Source organism: Cherax quadricarinatus, chromosome 5 (genome assembly GCF_038502225.1).
Source record: "Cherax quadricarinatus isolate ZL_2023a chromosome 5, ASM3850222v1, whole genome shotgun sequence".
Lineage (NCBI taxonomy): Eukaryota > Metazoa > Arthropoda > Malacostraca > Decapoda > Parastacidae > Cherax > Cherax quadricarinatus.
Window position 1 is genome coordinate 73,938,046 of NC_091296.1, and position 17,803 is coordinate 73,955,848.

The following is a 17,803-nucleotide window of genomic DNA, read 5'->3' on the forward strand; positions in this document are numbered from 1 at the left end:
TGAGAACCTTCAAAACTAGGGATGCCAAGCCCATGATGACACTCTTCAGGTCACTTGTTCTATCTAGGCTGGAATATTGCTGCACACTAACAGCACCTTTCAAGGCAGGTGAAATGGCTGACCTAGAAAATGTACAGAGAACCTTCACGGCGCGCATAACGGAGATAAAACACCTCAATTACTGGGAACGCTTGAGGTTCCTGAACCTGTATTCCCTGGAACGCAGGCGTGAGAGATACATGATTATATACACCTGGAAAATCCTAGAGGGACTAGTACCGAACTTGCACACGAAAATCACTCACTACGAAAGCAAAAGACTTGGCAGACGATGCACCATCCCCCCAATGAAAAGCATGGGTGTCACTAGCACGTTAAGAGACCATACAATAAGTGTCAGGGGCCCGAGACTGTTCAACTGCCTCCCAGCACACATAAGGGGGATTACCAACAGACCCCTGACAATCTTCAAGCTGGCACTGGACAAGCACCTCAAGTCGGTACCTGACCAGCCGGGCTGTGGCTCGTACGTTGGTTTGCGTGCAGGCAGCAGTAACAGCCTGGCTGATCAGGCTCTGATCCACCAGGAGGCCTGGTCACAGACCGGGCCGCTGGGGCGTTGACCCCCGGAACTCTCTCCAGGTAAACTTCTCTTCGATTCATGCCTGATGACCATTCATTATCCTATGCTGTATGACTTACGGGTTTAACTCTAATAATAATAATAATTTGATCCGAGTTATATGAAATGCTTTTTGTTCAAGTAGAGACGTACCTTATCTCTCCAGCTCTTGGAGATATCGTCAAACTGCTTCTGTGAAAAATCTTGGACGAAAGCCTCGCGGGTGGCAGTGAAGGCTCTCAGTTCGGTTTCGATAAACTTGATATACTCCTCGTGTAGGTCTTGCGTTTCAATGTCTTGAAAGCCAACCTTCCTGAGTGCCTCACCGTGTGACTTGATTGTCGGGAGGGTGTTACCTGCATTACAGACACCACCTTAATTAATGATTGATTGACAACTGTCAAGCAAGAATGTATATGATTATTTAGCATAGATACACATTATTAAATATTCGCAAGAAGGATGTTGAAAGTTACACTTGGAACATATCTTGATCAGGCCCGATGGTCTGTGAATTAACGCAAATGGGAACTGTACTGATATAAACATTTATTACTGTATAAATGTTTTAATACTTTAAAAATCTCTCTAGGTATTACTATTCATAATTCTGATCCTAACAGAAATAGTAAAATTAATTTACATAAGGTTCCAAAACTTACGAAAGAACAGAGCTTTTGATTTTTTTTTGTCTTTGCAAACCGTTTTTTTCCTTGTATAAACTCCCGTTTATAAATGTGGACCGGTAAGGCAGTGGAAGGCCTCAGTCAGATGACCAAATGCTCCAGTGGTGGGTCATCATATTACCTAACTTAACCTAAATGTGGATGTATAACGTAAGGCGTTCGTAAGTTGGAGAACCTGCATTGCCCATTTATTTAAGTTAAAAGCACGAAGTTATACTCACATTTAAATGTTTTGGCATAGTTAAGGAAGCTCTGTGAAGGCTGAGAGTTATTCATGCAGAAATCCGTAAAGAAGAGAGTCCCTCCTGGACGCAGCCATCTCTGGTAAATACACAAAACACAGTTTTGTCGTACATCTTAACTCCCTCAAAACTATTATTTAATGTAGAGGAAAATATTATGCCATATACAAAAACAATAATCTTGTCACATTAATTATATTCTCAAATGATATTTAACATTATTTAACATATCTCAGGAGAGAGGATCGAAAACCTGAATCCCTGAGGTAAACACACTACGTATACCTGGAGAAGTCGTAACTAAATTTTCAAAATTAATAACCATTTCTCAGCAACTTACATGTAGCTTCCTGAAGAGTTGTAATTTATTTTCTATATGAAGAATACAGTCCCTGCTGTATATTATATCATAGGAGTCGTTTTCATACTCCACGTCGAGGATATCACTAATCTCGAACTGAATCTGTCAACAGGAATACAAAACTAAATCTGTCAGTGGGAATCGAAAAATCTGTTTAATGTTTTTTGTACATATTAAGTTGTTTTCAGTCAAAATGACTACGTTTATACATCCGAGATTTAAATGTTGATGCAAGAAAGAAATTATCCTTAAACAAAGTTTAGGCATTAGTCTAGTTAGGTTTGGTCATAGAGAGTACTTAAAACTTCCTGCTACCACAATAACTATCTATTTTGGGTCATTATCAGTCTCTTGCGCCACTTAATAATAGTCTACGAATTGCAGAAACGTCATCCAATTTTTATTTCCAGTTTGTGGGTTAGTTCTCAGTTGTTCCAACCACTGTATTTTCAATTATTTTTCCCGCATTAGTAGTGACCACTTTCCCTATCCAGATTCACTTACCTTTTTCTTCACCTGTGGCTCGAGCTTCCCTTGCCTTTCAATGGCGATGTGAATCATGTTAGTGGAGAGGTCAACACCATGAACGTCAACGCCGTAGTGTCTAGCCATAAAGATGGCTGAGCCACCAGTCCCGCAGCCCACGTCCAATACCTTCTGCCCTGGCAGCAGCCCAAGACGAGTACAGAAGTCCTTCAGACCGTAAGAAACAAAAAAAAATAGACAGTTAATAAAGCCTGCAAGTCTTTCAGACCGTAAGAGTGTGAGGGAAAGTTAAGACAAGATTTAGTGCCCAGAGTTCCTTGAGTTTTTCGTTTAATATATTTATTATGCACCCCATACCCATGGTGTGGGCGGTAGTCAAAAGATTACATAGGTACATAATGGGTCCAGGGACTGGGCCCCAAAGTTTTGATAGCTGAACTATGTACAAAGGTAATGAACTCACAAGTTACAAAGGTAATGAATCATGTAAGTAAATTTACTTACGTTTATACATGGCTACAATCATGAACAAATTATAGAGTAATGAGCAATTCACATGTCCACACCCGGTCACAACTGTAATGAGCTATTAGTGCAAATAACAATTGTTGGGTTACACACACACACACCACAATTCCTTGAGACCATAAGAAACACTGACGAGACGAAAAATTAGTAAGACTTAAGATACGATAAGATTTCGTTCGGATTTTTAACCCCGGAAGGTTAGCCACCCACGATAACTCAAGAAAGTCAGTGCGTCATGGAGGGACTTTCTGTCTTATTTCCATTGTGGTCCTCAATCTTGTCCCCCAGGATGCGACCCACACCAGTCGACTAACACCCAGGTACCTACTTGCTAGGTGAAGAGGACAACAGGTGTAAGGAAACGCGTCGAAATGTTTCCACCCTGCCGGGAATCGAACCCGGGTTCTCAGCGTGTGAAGAGAGAGAGCTTTGGCAGCCAGGCCACAGGGTCTAACAATCCTCTGATGCCAAAAGAGTGAAATAGAAAGGTAAGATGAGAGAACCTAGTGCTACAACTTTTTGAGACCCCCCCAAAAAAAAAAAAAAAAAAAAAACAGAACTTGAGAGGGAAAGTTAAGGAAGTAGTACGCATTAAATATGTGATAATGAGTAGGAGGAAACAGGACCTAGTACATATTCCATATTCGTCCTCAAACTGACAGGCTTGCATACGAGTAAATAGGAATCACTGTTACTCCTCTTCATGTTTTTCTAAACATACCGTCATTCAAAGCACTGTAGTCTTATAAAAATATATTTTTATATCCATATAGCAGACGTCAGAGGGGTGCATATCTTCTCTTTATCTAAGTTAGGCTTTAAAGTGTATTTGAAGGTTAGAAACTAGGTAGGTTGTGACTTGAATGATCTCGCCAGTCAACAAATTTTAAACCTTTAAATACTAAGCTATGTTAAGCAGAAATGCTATGTACTTTTACAGTTATTGAACATAATTCCCAGATCCACATGCTGATAAAATAAAGCAGTGTAAATTAAGTGCTAAATTTATATGGTACAGAAGTACTTTGAAATAATTCAGACAACCCACACATTGGAGACAAAACGTTGAACGAAGTTTCACTCTGTCCAGAAACATTAAAAATGGTCCAGGACATACTGAAACATTTGAAGTTTCCTCCCCAAACTGCAACTTATTTGTGAATTTATATGCTAAGGACATTACGTACTCTGGTGGCATATTCGCCTCCGGTAGAGCAGTAGTTGTGTCCGTATACCCGTTCCATGGACCTGATATGTTCTATAGTGTATTGGGACTCGAGATATTGAGTCCGGTTGTCCAACTCGTTGTTTTCTACACGCTTGGTCAGGAAACACAGCTGGTTGGGATTGGCGTGATACTGCAAAATATACACAAAACTATCAATTAATTCCCCTCTTCACACACACAAAAAAAATGGCTTCATCAGTTAATTTCACTAAGGTTATTTTGGCAACGTGGGTTTAGCGCTTAGTTTTGATGATAATAATAATACTTTGGTAACAATTAATACACACAGTATTGGTGATTAAGACTAATCACCTCAGTACTACACTCCCATGTACCAACCTATAAAGCTACAGATCAACGGAGGATCTGATACACATTTCCACCTACGTACTTTAATATAAGCCAGAATGTTCTTGCTCCTGATGATTTTGTAGCCCAAGTTGTCGCTGGACACATCTTTCAGTAACTCGAAGTACTCCAGTGGAGTGCGGTACAGCGTCGGGTTCTCGTTGCGCTTCACGTTACCTGTTAATGAAAAGCTTGAAATATGAACGCTAGTCCAACTCACAAGCAATCATTCCCATTCGTCCATTCCGCCCTTTAAGTTATTCAAATTATTTGCTTCTATAATCCCGCGTCGTAATTTGTTCCACAAATCTGTAGCTTAGCTATCAAACCTTTGTAAATCTGATTTTGTCTACTTTGTGTCCATTATTGCTAGTTCTTTCCAGGAAACAATGACTGCTTAATATGCACGTAAATAAATCAGTCTATGATAAAAAAATAAAATGGTACAATCCCATGACTGGAACAATACACAAATTACCCCGTAAATATGTGCGAGTTATTTGTGTATAGTCTATATGTAGGTACATATATACATGTGTGACTATATATCTAACCTGACTGGTGGTAGCAGGACTCCCTGAGGAAGAAGTATCCGCCAGGGCTGAGCCAAGCGAGGATTTTCCTGAAGACTTGGACATTCTCAGTGTCACTCAGATACATGAAAAGCCAATTGCTGAAAACCAGATCAAACGACGCAGCAGGAAAGTCCAGTCTGTCGGAGACGCAGACGGTGATGAGGAGGTGTAGAATAATTTTTTACAACCAAGCTATCGTGTACTTTAGAAGGAACCAAATAGATCTAAGCAGTGCTGAATGACCCATACGGGCCTAGCATTGTTTTTTAATATATGTACCAATAAAAATAATGAATATGATTACTTGTCTTTATGCATTTTTGTAGTCTATTTTTACTTGTTTTGGATTTTTAATTATAAATTAGAAAAATGTTATTTTATAATAGTACATTGCAAGTATAAAGGTTATTTAAAGACTTTTATAGCACTATAATTATTTTATATCTAACCTTTATTTTATATCTAAATATTAAGAATACACGTGAATGTTTCTGCATGAACCTGTCACACAAATGCATATGTGTGTGCCTATTTCTGCTTATACAATACCTATACGTGAGCGTATACACACTTTGTGACATCAGCACACTTGAAGGTAACGTTGCCAAGGTGTTGGTTCTCCTTCTGGTTCTCGGTGATATAATCTTGCATAAAGTCCACCGCAGTCACGTGACTTGCCACTGATGCCAGCTTGGAAGTGAACCTCCTGTGAATAGACACTGTGTAAGGTTTCAAGCCTACCTTATTATTAAAATCATGGGGAAGCACTAAACCCCGTAGGGATTATACAGCGCCTTAGGGGTGAGGAAGGGAAGGTATTCACGAAACCGGAGCACTGATCCAATTCCCTAGATCAAGAACCCCTCACCAGCGTCAAGGAACCTCCCTTGAAGGGTTTCAAGCCTACAGACTGGAAGTGGGTCATTAAGACCACACTTTACCTGTACACCAAGAATAAATGCAGTTTGAAAAACTTTATTAATGATAATGTTTCGCCTGTACAACAGGATTTTTTAATTTATAAATATTGAAGAATTGATCACCTTAATATTACATCTCCACTTACACTGTCTCCGGTGTTATAATCGTCTAAATTCGCCTGAAGGGGTCTGCTGTGCAGACGAATTTTTTTCGTTAATAATGATACCTAAATGTTACAGATGTGTCTTACTCATCAAGCTTTTTCAAGACAGTAGGGATGAGTGAAGGTAAACAATATTGTTCTACTGTAAGTGGGTTGAAAAGGTTCAGTAGTGAAGGAAACCATTCTTTGCTGGAACATGGTGACATTTTTTAATCAGAGGATGAGTAGACAAGGATCTGGCTAAATAAAAACGTGTTCTGTTTTGCACAATTATGTTGAAAGTATGACAGCAGACTCCAAACCCTCTGACAAATTAATTTACCTCTCGGATACAAAATTAACCTTGTTCAATTACCCAAACTGAAAACTCTCTACTGTAGTGTAATTAACAGCTTGTGGAACATCTCGTTCACACAACTCGCCACAACCAAAGCCTACCTTCAGCTAACAAAGCATAACAAATATTCTAGTAACAGTATGACTTGTTATTCAACACATCCTAAAAACATATAAAAGAAGAAAAAAGAAACTAAAAGTCACAAAAAACATGGGAAACCTTTAAAAAACATTTAACCCACCCTATCCCAGCTCCCAGCTCAAGCACCTTCTTGCCGTGGTAGTTGGGGAGGTACGAGAGGATCTCGTTCTGCTCGTTCTGGTTCAGGTAGAGTGCGTCGTGGGACAGCATCATCGACTCCATGGAAGGACTATACGTCTGCCAGTAGCACTTCATCTTCTGTCTCACATACGAGGCTTCCTTATCCCTCTCATTCCTGAATGTCATGAACCGCGCTGGCCACACAACAAATATGTAGCTTGTATTAATAGCATGAATAGGTAAATTCAGGCTTAGTTACTGTGCTGCAGAAGGTCATAAAGTTTCCCTAACCAGAATACTGCATTGGTAATCCAATGAATTGTAACATTCGTCCATTACAAAATTTCAGAACATTACTATGAAAAAGTCAGGAATAATTTGAAAGGCGGCACAAATAGGTACACGGGAAAGGCAGGCAGCACACCATCTTGAGGTCTACATAGACTGAGAAAGACTAGTTAGTCTAGATGTTTCTACGTCTATTATACAAGCTAACAGTAATAGTTTCAGTTTTCATTAAATCTGCCTAAACAAAACTGGTCCGAGTTAACTTTTGCCTCGTAGCTTGATTGGGTGTCTAGTGGTTCGGTTAGCAACACTCGCCTCGCAGTGTATACCTGAAAAGGGTTTCGGGGGGTCAACGCCCCCGCGATTCGGTCTGAGACCAGGCCTCGTGGAGGATCAGGGTCTGATCAACCAGGCTGTTACTGCTGTCCGCACGCAAACTGACGTACGAACCACAGCCCGGCTGGTCAGGTACTGACTTGAGGTGCCTGTCCAGTGCCTTCTTGAAGACAGCCAGGGGTCTATTGGTAATCCCCCTTATGTATGCTGAGAGTCAGTTGAACAGTTTTGGGCCCCGGACACTCATTGTGTTGTCTCTCAGTATACCCGTGGCACCCCTGCTTTTCATTGGGGGAATGTTGCATCTCCTGTCGAGTCTTTTGCCTTCATAGGAAGTGATTTTCATGTGCAAGTTTGGTAGTAATCTCTCTAGGATTTTCGAAGTGAATATTATCATGTATCTCTCCCGCCTGCGTTCCAGGGAATACAAATCAAGAGACTAACCATTCCCAACAATTTAGGTGCCTTATCGTACTTATGTGTGTCGTGAAAGTTCTTTGTACACGCTCCAGGTCAGCAATTTCATGAGCAATGGAAATTTCTCTTCATTGGGTGATGTCTGCTTGGAGTCTTGCGGTGTCTTCGTTGGAGGACACTGTCACGGCAATTCGGGTGTCATCCTCAAAGGAAGACACGGAGCTGTGGCTTACATCTCTGTCTATGTCAGATACGAGGATGAAGAATAGAATGGGAGCGAGTACTGTGCCTTGTGGAACAGAGCTTTTCACCGTAGCTGCCTAAAAACTTTACTCTTTGTGTTCTATTATATATAGCAATGTGAACAGACTGACTGATGTTGTAGTGGCCAGGCTTAGGCTTGGTTACAAGTACTTCTGGCAGTTTGGGAGACACACAGATGATGATCAAACTAAATGTAAATTATGTGATCAGGCATATGGTCACTCTCTTGAACACTATGTGCTTAATTGTCCACTTATTGAGGAATACAGAGACAGACAGTATAATAACCTATGTGACATGTCAAGATATCTTATTAATGAAAATAAGATACCAGATATACTAAGCAAATTTCCTAAATTTGCTTGTAACAGATAAGTGAACTATAGATATGTAGATATAAATCCATATGTATTCCTGTTAACCCTTTGGGGCCTAGTTCCTAGGCCTTTTGTGTATCCATATGCTCTCGCGCTACCGTCCACAGGATGGATATGGGGTGCACAATAAACTAGCCACTTCGGTGGCAAAATCTAAATCTTTGTGTTCTATTTGTCAGGAAGTTATAGATTCATCTACCAACTTTTCCTGTTATTCCTTTATCATGCCCCTCAAGGAAGGTTCCTTGATGTTGGTGAGGGGCTCTTGATCTAGGGAATTGGATCTGTGCTCCAGTTCCCCGAATTAAGCCTGAATGCCCTCCACATCCCCCCCAGGAGCTGTATAATCCTCCGGGTTTAGCGCTTCCCCCTTGATTATAATAATAATAATAATAAAAATCCTTTATCATGCATTTTGTGCGATATTACACCATGGTCACACTTGTCGAAAGCTTTTGCAAAGTCTGTGTATACTATATTTGCATTTTGTTTATCCTCTACACTACAGCATCCAGGGCCTTGTCATAGTGGTCCAGTAGCTGGGACAGGCAGAAACGACCTGCCCTAAACCCGGGTTGTGTAACTGATAGGTATATAGACGGTTGACGATCTTGCTTCTTAGAACCCTTTCAAAATATGGGATGTTAGTGCTATCGGTCTGTAGTTCTTTGCAATTTTTTTACTACCACCTTTGTGGAGCGGGGGCTATGTCTGTTGTTTTTAGTGAGTGTGGAATGACCCCTGTGCCCACGTTCCCTCTCCATAGAATGCTGAAGGCACGTGACAGGGTCTTCTTGTAGTTCTTGATGAACACGGAGTTCCACGAGTCCGTGGTTCAATCTCCGGCACGGGTGGAAACGTTGGGCATGTTTCCTTACACCAGCTGTCCTTGTTCACCTAGCAGTACGTAGTTACCTGGGTGTTAGTCGACTGGTGTGGGTCGCACCCTGGGGGACAAGACTGAAGGACCCCAGTGGAAATAAGACAATCCTCGAAGACGCACTGACTTTCTTGGGCTATCCTGGGTGACTAAACTTATCTTACCCCCTTCCAGGTTAAAAATTCCAACAAATTTTATCTTAACTTTTTTGTTGTTGTAGTTGCTCCTGTCGCTTCGGCTGCTATCGTTCATACTGTTGCTACCGTTAACGCAGCTACTGCTACCGCCGCTTCTATTACTGTTGCTTCCGCTGTTACTACTGCTACTGCTGCTCCGGCTTTTACTTTTGATTCCGCTGCTACTGTTGCTCCAGCTTCTACGATAGCCACTGCTGCTGCTACTAATGCAGCTATTACCAGCGATTTTACTTATTAGTTAGTTTAATATCTTTATTTATGCACCCCATACCCATCCTGTGGACGGTAGTCAAAGGATTACAGAGGTACATAATGGGTCCAGGGACTGGGCACCTAAGTTTTGATAGCTGAACAAGGTACAAAGGTAATGAACTCCAGGTAGATCTGGTCACAATCATGAACAAGTTACAAAGGTAATGAATCATCTACACGTCTATACATGGTCACAATCATGAACAAATTATAAAGTAATGAGCAATTCGCACGTCCACACCCGGTCACAACTGTAATAAGTTATTAGTGCAAATATTAATTGGGTCACACACACACGAGCGCGCGCGCACACACACACGCACAAACACACACACACACACACACACACACACACACACACACACACACACACACACACACACACACACACACACACACACACACACACACACACACACACACACACACACACACACGCACACACACGCACACACACACACACACACACGATGTTCCAAAGAGGGGACACAGAAACAAGGGGTCGCAATTGGAAGTTGAAGACCCAGATGAGTCAAAGGGATGTTAGGATGTATTTCTTCAGTCACAGAGTAGTCAGGAAGTGGAATAGCCTAGCAAGTGAGGTACTGGAGGCAGGAACCATACATAGCTTTAAGATGAGGTATGATAAAGCTCATGGAGCAGGGAGAGAGAGGACCTAGTAGCACTCGGTGAAGAGGCGGGGCCAGGAGCCGAGTCTCGACCCCTGCAACCACAATTAGATGAGTACAATTAGGTGAGTACAAGCACACTCACACATAGGCACACAAGTATACACACACACACACACACACACACACACACACACACACACACACGAGTGTACATACACACACGAGCACATACACATATGCAGCATATGGGCGCCTAGCAAACCTCAGAACAGCATTCCAACATATTAAAAAGGAATTGTTCAGAACCCTGTACACAGTGTACGTTAGGTCCATATTGGAGTATGCGGCACCAGTTTGGAACCCACACCTAGCCAAGCACGTAAAGAAACTAGAGAAAGTGCAAAGGTTTGCCACAAGACTAGTTCCAGAGTTAAGAGGTATGTCCTATAAGGAGAGGTTAAGGGAAATCAACCTGACGACACTGGAGGACAGGAGAGATAGGGGGGACATGATAACGACATACAAAATACTGAGAGGAATTGACAAGGTGGACAAAGACAGGATGTCCCAGAGATTGGACACAGCAACAAGGGGACACAGTTGTAAGTTGAAGACACAGGTGAATCACAGGGATGTTAGGAAGTATTTCTTCAGCCACAGAGTAGTCTGGAAGTGGAATAGTTTGGGAAGCGATGTAATGGAGGCAGGATCCATACATAGCTTTAAGCAGAGGTATGATAAAGCTCATGGTTCAGGGAGAGTGACCTAGTAGCGACCAGTGAAGAGGCGGGGGGCAGGAGCTTGGACTCGACCCCTGCAACCTCAACTAGGTGAGTACACACACACACACACACACACACACACACACACACACATGCACAGACATGCACAGATAAGAAGGGAGGCCCAACGACAATATGAAAACGACATAGCAGCGAAAGCCAAATCAAATTCAAAGTTTATTCTCTATAAAGATTACAATGTTGAATTTACAGAATTTGGTTGTTGTGTGGTTTACATGTAGTTAAATAATGATTAGAGAGTGTACCACTAGAACGCCTAGCATGGCTAGGCATTTCGGGCAGACTTAGTTTAATTCTTTATTTTAAAATATTACAAATTATGAGGTAAGTTGGTATTATGGCTAAGTGACTAAATAATAGTTTGTGAGTTTAGCAATGTGAATGCTTTTGTTTTGGCACAGTACATAGTTTCAGTATTGGAGTATCATAGGATTCATTATTTTAAGATTGAGATTAATATTTCTGTTTATGGTCAAATGGGTGAGTAAGTGTGAACCACCAGGTGGTATTCGTGTAGTTAGTTGATGGGGTGTATCAGGGAGATAAGATGTTTTCTAATGGTAGTTTTGAAGGTGATGAATGTGTCTGCAGTTCTAGAGTTCTGAGGTAGGGTGTTCCAGATTTTAGGGCCTTTGACATACATTGAATTTTTGTAAAGGTTTAGTCGGACACGGGGAATGTCGTAGAGATGTTTGTGTCTGGTGTTATGCCTGTGGGTTCTGTCACAACTATCAAGAAAGCATTTTAGGTCAAGGTTGATATTGGAGTTTAAGGTCCTGTAGATGTAGATTGCACAGTAGTAAGTGTGGATGTACTGAACAGGGAGTAAGTTTAGATCTATGAAGAGTGGGGGGGGGTGTTGCCAGGGATGGGATTTAGTGATTATTCTTACTGCAGCTTTTTGTTGGGTTATTATTGGCTTTAGGTGTGTTGCTGCAGTTGATCCCCAAGCACAAATAGCATAGGTAAGGTATGGATAAATGAGTGGTATAGTGTGAGAAGGTCATTTTGCGGCACGTAGTATCGTATCTTGGAGAGGATCCCAACCGTTTTGGATACTTTTTTGGTTATGTGTTGGATATGGGTGCTGAAATTCAGGTTGTTGTCAAGGTATAGGCCTAGGAATTTGCCCTCATTATGTCTGGTAACTAGAGTGTTGTCGATCTTAATGTTAATTTGTGCATCTCCTGCTCTGCTACCAAACATAATATAGTAGGTTTTGTCAGTGTTAAGGGTAAGTTTATTGGCTGTCATCCAAGTCGATATTTTGATCAGCTCCTCGTTAACAATGGTGTTGAGGGTGGCAAGATTAGGGTGAGAGATGACATAAGTCGTGTCGTCAGCAAAGAGAATGGGTTTCAGGTGTTGGGATACGTTTGGAAGATCATTGATGTATATGAGGAAGAGCAGGGGACCAAGGACACTTCCCTGCGGAACTCCAGTATCAAGTGGCCGTGTTGTTGATGCTGTGTCTTTAATGGTGACATACTGATACCTATTAGTAAGGTAAGATTTGAAATAAGCAAGCGCATGGCCTCTTATACCGTAATGGTCAAGTTTGTGGAGTAGGATGTCGTGGTCTACTGTGTCAAAAGCTTTTCTTAGGTCAATAAAAATTCCTAGTGGATATTCCTTATTTTCCAATGCTGTGTAAAGCAGATCTAGCATTTTTATGATTGCATCATTAGTGCTTTTATTTTTCCTGAATCCAAATTGGCAGGGGTTGAGTATGTTTTGTGCTGTTATAAATGAATATAGTCTCCTGTGCACGAGTTTCTCAAAGATTTTGGATAGCAATGGTAAGTTTGATATTGGCCTATAGTTGTTTAAGTCTGTAGGGTCACCACCTTTATGTATTGGTGTAACCCTTGCCATCTTGAGTAGTTTCGGGAAGGTGCTAGTTTCTAGTGACTTGTTAAAAAGTAATGAAATAGCATGTGAAAGGATATGGGCCGCTCGCTTGTACAGTAATGGTGGGACATTAGACAGATTCCCTGAGTTGTTTTTAAGTGACTTTATAATCTCGGTGACTTCCGAGGGTTCAGTTGGTGCAAGATAGAAGGAATTTGGGAAATTCCCATCTAGGTAGTCCCCGGCATGGGCATTGGTATGTGGGATTTTATTGGCGAGATTAGATCCTATGGTTGAGAAGAAGTCGTTTATCTTGTTAGCTGTGTCAGTGGGATGTAGTGGTGTTTCATTAGGTTTAGTTAGGACAATATTCTTGTTTTTTTCAGTTTGTGGGTCCCTAGAATCTGAGAGAGTGTTTTCCAGGTCTTTTTTATATCCCCTCTAGTGTCTGTGAATCTACTGGAGTAGTATAGTTGTTTGGCTTTCTTTATTACTTTGGTGAGAACTGATGAATAGTGTTTAAGAATATCTTTGTGTATTAAGCCCTGTCTATATTGCTTTTCATATTGGTGTTTCTTGTCAATGGATTTCAGAATGGTGCTGGTTAGCCATGGGCAACCAAGCCGTTTGTTTGTGATCTGTTTCGTTTTTATAGGACAATGTTTGTTGTATAGTCTAAGTAATTTGTTAAGAAAAATGTCTGTCCAGTCATCAATACCATTGGCCTTGGAGAATTCTGTAGGCCAGTCAACAATCTCTAGGTCAGCTGTGAACTTCCTTATTGAGGCCTCGTCATGGAGTCCAAACGAGACTTTGTTGTATTCAAGTGGTGGTTTACTAATGTTTGTCAGGAGGAAGGTAGGGTAGTGGTGTGTAGTGCTATCTGTGATTATCCCTGATTTAAGGGGGGCTAGTATATTGGTCCATATGTGGTCTATTATGGTTGCGCTTGTCTCACTGAGCCTGGTTGGTTTAGTTATTGTTGGTATGAGAAGTGTGTTGTTCATATTGTTGATGAAATCAGTTACAGGCTGATCATCTAGTAAGCCAAGGTTGATGTTGAAGTCTCCAGCTAAGAGAAGGTGGTGCTTATTCATTTGTCTGTTATTAGTGACTTTAATTTCTCACTGAAATTTGGGATGTTTGTGTGAGGTATCCGGTAAATGGCACCGATTGTTATAGGTGTCTTAAGGTTTTTTACAGTAAAATTAGCAAAAATGTATTCCCCATATTCATCACTAAAGCAAGTGGTGCTAATACAAGATAATTGGTTAGAGTAATAGATTGCAATACCACCCCCAACTTGGTTTGGTCTGCAGTTGTGAATTGCTGTGTATCCTGGTAGAGGGTAGATATCTATTGTGTCCTGCTTAAGCCAGGTCTCAGTAAGAATAATGCAGGAGAAGGGTGTCTTTAGTGATTCAAGGAGTGCCAGGAGGTCATCATAGTGTTTGCTTAAGGACCTGATGTTGTAGTTAAGTACTGATAGACTTTTAGCATTGTTTAGGATAGTGCTGGCTTGTGATGCTGTGTAATAAAGGCAGTTACTTTCCAATAGGTTTTGATAGGGTGTCAGATTATGGAGGTTTAGATCAGGGTCAACGTGATCAATCATCTTCTAGGTTTAAATTATGGTTATTTATATCCTGAGTTGTGTGTTGAGTTCTAGTACTGATATCTGTAGTGGTGGGAAGTTTGGATAAGTATATAGCTAGAGTATTTTGGTCATATAGAGTATAGTCACTACTACACATAATGAAGTTGATGTTGTCTATGTGTTGTGCTGGAATGAACTAAAGTACAACTAGGTATAAACTAGTAATATAAAAATACAAATTTAAAATAGAACAAGACTCTCACTTGTAATTGCACTAAGGTCTAATATAATGACTTTTGTGGAGTCTATGTTTTGAGCTAGAATGAGCTATAGTACAACTAGATTTAATCTAATAATATAAAAATACAAATTAAAAATAGCACCAGTCTCTCATTAGTAATTGCAGTATGGTCTAATATAACGAATTTGGTATTGACTATAGTACAACTGAGTTTAATCTAACAATATAAAAAAGGCACAAGACTCTCAATTGTAATTGCACTAAGGTCTTATTTAAGTTGTTTACAAGAATTAGAGTATAACTAGATTTAAATTGACAGGATAAAATACACAAGTTAAGGTAGCAAAAGAATAATAATAAAAAAAATAAAAATAAAAATGGCAATGACTTGGTTATAATATGCTAGTAAGATGGTAGACAGGATAATATAAAAGTTGTAGTTGAAAATACTAGTTTAAAAAAGTATAGAATAAAATGGTCAATAAAAGAATTTTACAGTAAGTTTGATCAATATAGTTTAAAGCAAAATTGGGCAATAATAGGGATTTTAGAATAAAATTGGGCAATTCAGTATTTCTTAAAGTGAGGTAGAATTATTGAGGACAAGTTATGGCTAGTTTATAATAAAATAAGATGGAACAGTGATGCGTTAAGTTGTAAAAAAAGGAGATAGATTCTGTAGATATTAAACAAATTAAGACTATGAGGTAGAATGGTCGTTGAATACAACAATGACAATCAAAAGTAGTTGGGGTATTAGAATTTTAGGGGGGCACAAATTTATGACAATATAACACTAACTGTGGACTGTGGGTATTACCTGCACTTTAATCTCTGTTAGTCCAGCCTCACTTAGGAATGTTTTAAGGTCATGTTCTGTAGAGATGAAGTATCTCTTCCCAGCGGGCTGTTTCCTAACTGCGATTTTTCCATCCCTCACAAAGCACTGGTGGATTTTTTGGGCATAGCGTAATTTTCTTAGCCGATAAAGAAGGTTTTGTCTTATTTTGGTAAGGCACTCATTGACGTAAACATCAGTTTTCATAGAAATAGATGTTTTTAGTAGGTTGTTTCTTTGTAGGCTAGTTTGGAATTTTAACAGCACTGTTTTTTTACCTGCTTGGTAGCCCATCAGTTTGCAATCCTGTAGGTCGTCACTACGTATGTTAAGGCGAAGGTGGTCCTTGATAAGCCGCAGGGTGGTCTCCATGCAGGTCTCTTGGGTGACTGTGGGTGGGAGATGTTTGCTGTTAACTACAACAGCGTCAGATAGCTGCTGTTGGTCATTATGGTCTTGGAAGTTGGTTATGACATTGGCAAGTTGTTGGTCCACTCTTGATCTTTCCTCTGTAATGTTGGTAGTAAGTAGGGTGACTTGGTCTTTTAGAGTGTTGATGGTGTCTAGGGACTGGGTGTGGGTGTTGCTTTGTTGTTCCAGTGTGTCTAGTTTATGTTCTAGAGCAGTGATCTTGTTGAGGTAATCTGCATTGCTAGCTTTTAGTTCCTGCATTTCTTGAGTTAGTTTGGTGATCGTTTGGTTCTGAATCGTAAGGAGTTTAGCTATTTCTGGGTCGGTGATCTTCTTGACATCAAATACTGGGAAGGAGTTATCTTGGACTGTGACGGCAGCCATGTTTGTTGTTGTCTGTCGTGTGTTGTGGTGGTGCCGGTGGGTGATGAGGGTTGTGTCCTGGCTGGCAGTACCACAAGTTTTCCTCGTGTTATTACTGCTCTCACCTTTGATGTTAGGAGTCCTTAGCTGGTTACTGGATCTTCTTTTATTGCTCTGACCCTTGTCCATTGGCTGTGGCTTCGGGTGAATAATAGGCGATGGGTGAATGTTGTGAAGTATCGCTTCAGTGGCAGCGGGGTAGGAGGTGGTAGTACGAGTCCTATTAGTTGGTAATTTGTGAACTTTTGGGTGATTTCTGCAGTTGATTTATATCATTCTGGGTATCCACACATGTTAGTGTTATGTGGGTCTTGATTAGGTCATCACTGGGCTGCTGGGAACCTCAGGTAGAAGTAAAATTAGAGGACAAGGTTCCTGTTGCCGCTGCCGGTTGTCTACGTCGTATCTGTCCTGTGAATGAGTTATACAGCCACATCAGGAGGAAAACAACAGTCAAGGACCAGGTAATCAGGCTAAGGAAGGAAGGAGGAGAGACAGCAAGAAATGACCGTGAAGTATGTGAGGAACTCAACAAGAGATTCAAAGAAGTGTTCACAGAGGAGACAGAAGGGGCTCCAGAGGGATGGAGAGGTGTGGCACATCACCAGGTGCTGGACACGGTACACACAACCGAGGAAGAAGTGAAGAGGCTTCTGAGTGAGCTAGATACCTCAAAGGCAATGGGGCCAGATAACATCTCTCCATGGGTCCTGAGAGAGGGAGCAGAGGTGCTATGTGTACCCTTAACAACAATATTCAATACATCTATCGAAACAGGGAGATTGCCTGAGGCATGGAAGACAGCAAATATAGTCCCAATCTTTAAAAAAGGAGACAGACATGAAGCACTAAACTACAGACCAGTGTCACTGACATGTATAGTATGCAAAGTCATGGAGAAGATTGTCAGGAGAAGAGTGGTGGAACACCTAGAAAGGAATGATCTCAACAGCACCCAACATGGTTTCAGGGATGGGAAATCCTGTGTCACAAACCTACTGGAGTTCTATGACAAGGAAACAGCAGTAAGACAAGAGAGAGAGGGGTGGGTGGATTGCATTTTCTTGGACTGCAAGAAGGCGTTTGACACAGTACCACACAAGAGATTAGTGCAAAAACTGGAGGACTAAGCAGGGATAACAGGGAAGGCACTACGATGGATCAGGGAATATTTGTCAGGAAGACAGCAGCGAGTAATGGTACGTGGCGAGGTGTCAGAGTGGGCACCTGTGACCAGC

The 17,803-nt window shown here is 41.0% G+C and overlaps 1 protein-coding gene across 1 annotated transcript in view; it reads right to left on the bottom strand.

The window, feature by feature from the left end:
* Positions 1–17,803, bottom strand: part of LOC128685101 (uncharacterized) — a 74,222-nt gene that overhangs the window by 50,793 nt on the left and 5,626 nt on the right. Inside the window, exons 2-10 of the mRNA XM_070104658.1 lie at positions 6,739–6,952; positions 5,648–5,782; positions 5,056–5,213; positions 4,545–4,678; positions 4,113–4,283; positions 2,416–2,604; positions 1,891–2,013; positions 1,530–1,629; positions 776–978 (exon numbers count right to left, since the gene is read on the bottom strand). Coding sequence (XP_069960759.1) covers positions 776–978; positions 1,530–1,629; positions 1,891–2,013; positions 2,416–2,604; positions 4,113–4,283; positions 4,545–4,678; positions 5,056–5,213; positions 5,648–5,782; positions 6,739–6,952 — 1,427 coding nt within the window. The remainder of the gene's footprint in view (positions 1–775; positions 979–1,529; positions 1,630–1,890; positions 2,014–2,415; positions 2,605–4,112; positions 4,284–4,544; positions 4,679–5,055; positions 5,214–5,647; positions 5,783–6,738; positions 6,953–17,803) is intronic.